The sequence below is a fragment of the Felis catus genome, chromosome A3 (assembly GCF_018350175.1).
Source record: "Felis catus isolate Fca126 chromosome A3, F.catus_Fca126_mat1.0, whole genome shotgun sequence".
Classification (NCBI taxonomy): Eukaryota; Metazoa; Chordata; class Mammalia; order Carnivora; family Felidae; genus Felis; species Felis catus.
This window is the reverse complement of record NC_058370.1, coordinates 108,794,677-108,802,055: the sequence shown is the minus strand read 5'-3', so window position 1 is coordinate 108,802,055 and position 7,379 is coordinate 108,794,677. Positions and strand designations below refer to the sequence as shown.

At 46.8% G+C, this 7,379-nt stretch overlaps 1 protein-coding gene across 8 annotated transcripts in view; it reads left to right on the top strand.

Moving 5' to 3' along the window:
* Window positions 1–4,787, top strand: part of GALM (galactose mutarotase) — a 115,713-nt gene extending 110,926 nt beyond the window's left edge. For 3 of the 8 annotated variants that reach the window (XM_045054678.1, XM_045054676.1, XM_045054677.1), the window contains 3 exons: window positions 757–898; window positions 2,272–2,446; window positions 4,320–4,787. In XM_045054678.1, the coding sequence (XP_044910613.1) occupies window positions 757–898; window positions 2,272–2,446; window positions 4,320–4,625 (623 nt within the window). In that variant the 3' untranslated portion in view covers window positions 4,626–4,787. Of the gene's footprint in view, window positions 1–700; window positions 899–2,271; window positions 2,447–3,228 lie in introns of those variants that run through there. The other 5 variants (XM_045054679.1, XM_003984308.6, XM_045054681.1 and 2 more) reach the window with 4 other exon arrangements.
* Window positions 4,788–7,379: the final 2,592 nt, after the last annotated feature.

Here is a 7,379-nt window from a genome sequence, read left to right as displayed (position 1 = left end):
TGTCAAAATAAAAAAAACATTAAAAAAAAAAAAAAAGGATGCCCACTTTCACCCAAAGATAGGAGATTAATGTTTCTTTTAGTATTTGGCAATACACGAAAGCAGAACTAAATGCTTTGAGTGGCTAAAAGTTGGTTCTCTTTTCACTTGGTTAAATCTTTTTAAGGTAAGGTACAAGTTCTTGATTTTTCTTAGTGTCCTAAGATTTCAGACCCACTTTGCATGCTACCTCTCTCCCCTGAAACTAGTGTAGAAACCAAGTTCGTAAAACCTCCCCATCTGACCACATGAAGGGAAAAAGTAATTCTACCCCTAAAAAAAGAGTTATGTTAACTAACTGAGCATTTGTATTCACCTTTAAAATACATGATACAGCTCTAGGACAAAAGAAAACCTTTAGAGAAAGGAAATTGGGCTTCCAACTACGGAATGAATAAGTCACGGGAATAAAAGGTACAGCCTAAGGAATCGAGCCAGTGGTATTGTAATAGCTCTGTATGATGGTGACAGATGATAGCTAGACTCACGGGGAGCGCAGTATAATGTATTGAGGGATTCAATCGCTACATTGTACACCTGAAACTAATGCAATATTGTGTGTCAACTGTGCAAGTAAAAAAAAAAAAAAAATTTAAGTAAATGCAGAAACAACTGGATCATGGTGTGAGGCCCTGAAACCGAGTCCCTGTCCTCTTTCAAGAAAGCCTGGCCAGAGTACTCCAGCCCCCTGCCCTTCTACCTGCCCCTTCCCTCCAGGAGAAGTTGCTCCAGTACAAGGAACTGCCTTTGACCTGAGGAAGCCGGTGGAGCTTGGAAAACACCTGCAGGAGTTCCGTATCCACGGCTTTGACCACAATTTCTGTCTGAAGGGATCTAAAGACAAGCACTTTTGTGCACGGTAGGTGCTTTTCCCTGACTGCCTGTGTAGGGAGGAAGAGATCTCACCTCCTAGGTGAGGAGTTTTTCCTCTGGCCACCTCGATAGCATTTACTACGCTGCAGGGACCATAGCCGCAGGGACCATATAACCACATCCCCGTCTTTTCAAAGCTCCTGTTCCGCGGAGCAGCACCACCGAATGTCTCTCCCCCTCCCCCACACTGCCATGTCTCTTCCCCCACCCACCCTGTGCTCCCTCTCTCCCCATCGGAGCCTGTTCTTTCAGGCCCACTCTTTTGTTAGAAGCCCTAATTCCTCTGGACTGAAGTCAGCTCTGCTTTCCTTGACCTTCCGGAGCCCCGTTTGTGATGCGTGCAAAGTCAGAGGCTGCACCTCTCCCAGGGCGCCCACTGCCAGCAGCCTGGCCTGCGAGGCATTTGTGTGCACTCTCTCCTCCCCGCTAACCTCCCGGCTCCTCCTGCTACCTCTGTGCATCCCCAGCTCTGCCCGAGCACCTCACCCCACACGTGGCAATAGCAAATGCACGTCTGTAGAATAAATGAATTTTAAAGAAGGCAGAGAAAATGATTCCAACTCTAATGGAAACTTCAAAAGCCTTCTCTCCCTTAGAGCCCCAGTCCCTGTGTTCTTCCAGATGGAGTCCACTCTTCTCTGGCCCATTTCTCTCTCTAGTCTGAAGGACACTCTCTTGCCTACTCTCCATTATTCAAGTCCTGGCCCTCCTCTTCCCAGAACCTCTTGATTGACTACATTGTTGGGATGTTTTACCACATCTTTTAAAAAAAAGGAAACCGTGAATCCAGCAGAAACTGACAGCACCTCTGTTCTCGGGGGGGGGGGGGGGGGGGGGGGGGGGGGAGATCTGACTAAAAAGCCCAGGCTGCTCTAGCCCCAGGGAAGGGCGACAGTTTTAGACAAGCGTCTCTTCTCTTTCAAAAGACACAGCTGGTGGCTTTGCCAGGCCCAGCAGAGAGCATCAGCTCTTCCTGAGAAAGAATCTCAGCTCCTCCGGAATCTGACAACTGTGTCTCTGCGGCCTGGCCGCCCCCCCCCGCATGCGCGCGTGCCCGTACACACACACACACACACACACACACACACACACACACACGTCTGGCCAGGGTGAGCCTTCCTCAGAGGAGCCAAGATCACAGTGAGAAGTTGCTACTGGAGGATCCTTAGGACCACCTGCTCATGCCTCACCCATGAGACTGCGAAAATTTCCCATCATGCTCTTCCCATCTTTGTCTCCACGTATCTTGTCCCTGCTCTGTCACTGGGTCTAATTACTGTCTTGAGGCTGCTTCCCAGCTCCTACCTGTCCCTGCTAGTTTTTCCACCCTTGTACCTCTATGATTTGCTTTGTCCCCAGGGTCCATCATGCTGGAAGTGGGCGGGTTCTGGAAGTGTACACCACCCAACCCGGGGTCCAGTTTTACACGGGCAACTTCCTGGATGGCACGCTGAAGGGCAAGAGTGGAGCAGTCTATCCCAAGCACTCTGGCTTCTGCCTGGAGACCCAGAGCTGGCCTGATGCAGTCAATCAGGTAAAGCTACAGGCCAGCTTCTCAGTGGTGTTGTGTCCAAGGTCACACTGTATGACAGGCCACAACCCTCAAGTCAGGTCCGTCTGACTCAAAAGTCCACATGTGTTCTCTTCTCCAAGTCGTGATAAACACAGGAAACCCAGAGCCAAGCTCCTAACATAGCATTTACTTTTTTTTTTTTATCTCCTCTATTTTGTGCCTTCGAAGCCTTTACTCAGTTTAACGTTGCTCTTCTCAATCTTATCTTCTGCGACCACACTTTTAAGATGGCTCTGTCTTCTCTTCCTATTTGCTTACTGGTAGCTTCTTTTTCTAGCCACTGCCTAGAAAAGTGCTCTTCAAAGCACAGCTCAAAAGACGGTCTTGCATGGGGCGCCTGGGTGGCACAGTCGGTTAAGTGTCCAACTTCAGCCAGGTAACGATCTCGCGGTCCATGAGTTCGAGCCCCACGTCGGGCTCTGGGCTGACGGCTCGGAGCCTGGAGCCTGTTTCCGATTCTGTGTCTCCCTCTCTCTCTGCCCCTCCCCCGTTCATGCTCTCTCTCTGTCCCAAAAATTAAAAAAAAAAAGACGGTCTTGCAGTCTTGCCCCAGAATGTGAATCCACACAGCAAGGTCCTGCTACGGCACCATGTGCTCAGCAATGTAGTTTTCATTCTGGCTCATTCATTCTGGCAACTGGTTCTCAGAGCTGGCCTAGAGACCAGTCCAGAAGCCATCCTGAATGGTTGAGGGCATGACCCAGGCTGGCAAGGTGTAACCTACATTGTTTTTCCCTTCACAGCCCCACTTCCCTCCTGTGCTGCTGAGGCCTGGTGAGGAGTATGACCACACCACTTGGTTCAAGTTTTCTGTCGCTTAAGGAAGTGTAAAGACCCCCAGGGCCAGGCTGGGGGCCCTTCAACAGCCTGTCTCCTGTCTAGAGAGATTTAGAGGCTTTACAAGTGATCCTGTGAATCAAAATCATATAAAGGGTAGCTGCACAATAATTAGTCTGGATCTTGATTTCCTTTCCCAGTGACTGGCTACAGGTTCAGTCTATGACCAGCTCTGTCCTCTGTGTGGTTTAGGGGATCCAACTGCCAAGGTTCTCGCCTAAGCCCTGACCCTAACCCGGAAGGGACACCCAGCCCCTTGCTGTGTTGGCCCCATCTCTCCACCCTTCTGCTTTCTTCTCTCCTTTTTGCCCCTCTTTTCTTTGATCCTACTCTCATTCCGTTTCTTTGTCCTCCTCCCCTACCCTAGGCCACCGCGTCCCTGCGCAGCAATTCAGAGCTCCGACAGACCTCTGATAAGGTGGTAGATGATTGAGGGTGAAGGAGCTGGGGCTTAGGGAGCGCAAATGACCCTCATAAAGGCACACAACCAGAAGTTTTAGCCAAGACGTGACATCAGGTATCCACATTCAAGCCCCCTCTTTGCTTCCATTTCAGTCTGCCAGAGCATTCCCAGGATCGCTGGTGGACACGGGGTTCTGACCTTTGTTAGGGCCAGCCTTTCTTCCCAGATTCATGCTTATGGGAAGCATTAGTCTGAGTCTGAGTTTAGCTGTCTCTAAGGATATGACTTAAAGGGCCAGGTCAAAATATCCAGGAAGAAATCTGTAATTTTGATCTCTGCCTTTGGGGTAGAGAAAGCCCCAGCCCATGCAAGGCGTGGGAAAGAAAGCAAGCCTCTGGAGACAAGAGCTGTGTTAGTGTGGAAAGAGAGCCTTACCTGAGGACTGACTGTAGAGTGCACCTGGCACAAGACGTTGGTGTTACATAGTTGAGCCTAGAGCTCCCCCATTTCCTGAACAATTGAATCATCAGTGATGGGTTGGGGTTGGTGGTTGGTTTAGAGTTTTAAAGAAATCTATCTTCTATTATATGCTAGCAACCAGTTGAAATAAAACCAGAACTTGCACCTTCGGAAGACTCTCAGGGCCTTCGCTCATCTTTAAATCTGTCAGACACGGACCTTTGGGAAATTGACCAAGTGTTGGGTATGTTCCTGATTCCACTGTGCTCCAGTGGAAGCCCCAGCACCTTCCTAGAAGAAAATCACCTAACTGGCCGCCTCCTGAGCTTCCCATACTTCCTTAGTAACAATAAACCAAAAGAAGCATTTATTTTTTTAAATGCATTTCAGCATGAATTTTCTGGATACCTACTGTGTATACAGTTTTCTGCTGAGTCTTAAGGAATTCAAGAAGTAATGTCTAAGATGTAGTGTATTCCCGGGGCACCTGGGTGGCTCAGTCGGTTAAGCAACTGACTTCGGCTTGGGTCATGATCTCGCGGTCTGTGAGTTCGAGCCCCGCGTCGGGCTCTGTGCTGACAGCTCAGAGCCTGGAGCCTGTTTCAGATTCTGTGTCTCCCTCTCTCTGACCCTCCCCCGTTCATGCTGTCTCTCTGTCTCAAAAATAAACGTTTAAAAAAAAAAAAAAAAAAAGATGTAGTTTATTCCCTCAGGGATATCAGTCTCTCTGGAGGAGACAAGACGGATAGCGACAGATGATGTAGAACTGCACCATGACAGCCCAAACCCTGAGCGCTATCTCTACTGCTGGCGTTTACTACATGGGCAAACAACCCAATTTTGGGGATTGGGTGAGGCAAAGGGATTAGACATGAGATATCTTGAAGGTACGTCTATGTCCGCAGGGCTAGAACTAAAACTGGCCACTAGTCTACTTCTTTTTCCACAGGCCCTCCCTGTGCCCGTGACAAAAGGACCTGAAAGGTGAACAGCAAATTCTTCAGCCAGCCAGGGCCCTGAGCCACAGATGCTGAGGCCCAGGACCTGTGGTCCTGTTTCTCTTCCCAAGTGGCTTTGAGCAGGCAGTGGGGGGGGGTCTCACCACATTACTGTTTAGAGCCCTGCACAACCTATACTTCCATCACACATCCTTCTTCTAGGACCCTCTGGACAACTGAGTTCTTACCCTGTTATCATCTTTTTAAAAAAAATTTTTTTTAGTTCATTTTTTGAGAGAGACAAAGTATGAGCAAGGGAGGGGCAGAGAGAGAGGGAGACACAGAATCGGAAGCAGGCTGCAGGATCTGAGCTGTCAGCACAGAGCCCGACGTGGGGCTCGAACTCACGAGCTGTGAGATCATGACCTGAGCCAAAGTCAGATGCTTAACTGACTGAGCCACCCAGGTGCCCCTTACCCTGTTACCATCTTACCTGGATTCTCCTCCTTCATGGAGGAGACTGCCATTTTATGATTGCCCAAAGTATGTTTGAAGTTATTTCATCTGACCCTTACAACCTGTAATGAGGTAGCAAAATCCCCATTAAAAATAAGAGGTCACTTGGGAATGTAAACTGCTGCAGCCACTCTGGAAAACTATAGAGGTTCCTCAAAAAACTAAAAATAGAACTACCCTATGACCCAACAATTGCACTACTAGGCATTTATCCAAGGGATACAGGTGTACTGTTTCAAAGGGACACATGCACCCCCATGTTGATAGCAGCACTATCAACAATAGCCAAAGTATGGAAAGAGCCCAAATGTCCATCGATGGATGAATGGATAAAGATGTGGTATATATATATACCATGGAGTATTACTTGGCAATCAAAAAGAATGAAATCTTGCCATTTGCAACTACATGGACGGAACTGGAGGGTATTATGCTAAGTGAAATTAGTCAGAGAAAGACAAAAATCATATGACTTCACTCATATGAGGATTTTAAGAGACAAAACAGATGAACATAAAGGAAGGGAAACAAAAATAATATAAAAACAGGGAGGGGGACAAAACAGAAGAGACTCATAAATATGGAGAACAAACTGATGGTTACAGGAGGGGTGGCAGGAGGGGGGATGGGCTGAAGGGGTAAGGGGCACTAAGGAATCTACTCCTGAAATCATTGTTGCACTATATGCTAACTAATTTGTATGTAAATTTTAAAAAATAAAAAAGAAAATTAAAAAAATAAAGTTCAAGTAATAAAAAAAAAAGAGGTCACAGAGGTCACTGGCTGGAAAAAGTAACAGGACAGATCTAGAATGCAAGCCAGTGTATGCTCTGCTGGCACCACACTCCAAAAAAAGTCCCCAGTTTTTCCGTTCAGAGGGAAAAGTCTAAGATTCATAACATACAGTATTGGTAAGAATTTTTACTCAATCACCATTAGTAGTAATGTAGATTAGTGCAACTTTTTTGGAGGGAAATTTGGCAGAATCTATCGATATTGGCAAACTTGCAAAACTCACGATCTAGTAATTCCACTTTTAGAAACCTTTTGTATATAAATCGGTCAGAGAAAGACTGACCTCACATGATTTCACTCATATGTGGAATCTGAGAAACTTAACAGATGATCATACGGGAAAGGAAGGAAAAGCAAGATAAAAACAGGGAGGCGAACCATAAGAGACTTACATACAGAGAACAAACGGAGGGTTGATGGGGGTGGGGAAAATGGGGGATGGGCCATTCAGGAGGGCACTGGTTGGGATGAGCACTGGGTATCGTATATAAATGATGAATCACTGGCTTCTACTCCTGAGGCCAAGACTACACTGTATGTTAACTAACTTGAGAATTTAAAAAAAAAAAGTTTTTCAATAAAATTTTATGATTTGCCCTGCTCAAAAAAAGAAATCCTTTCTAAGGATATCTATCTGTAAAGACAAACATTCAGACAAGGATGTTTATCTCAATCTAATCGGTAATAAGGAAAATTTTAAACTACCTAACACCCATCAATACAAGAATGGATAAATAATAATCCATACAATGGAATACTATGTGGCCATTAAATGAGATGAGATCAGGGGCTCCTGGGTGGCTCAGTCAAGTGACTGAATCTTGATTTGGGTTCAAGTCATGATCTCGCGGCTCGTGAGTTCAAGCCCTGCATCAGGATCCCTGTGGACAGCATGGATCCTGCTTGGGATTCTCTCTCTCCCTCTCCCCTGCTCATACTCTCTCAA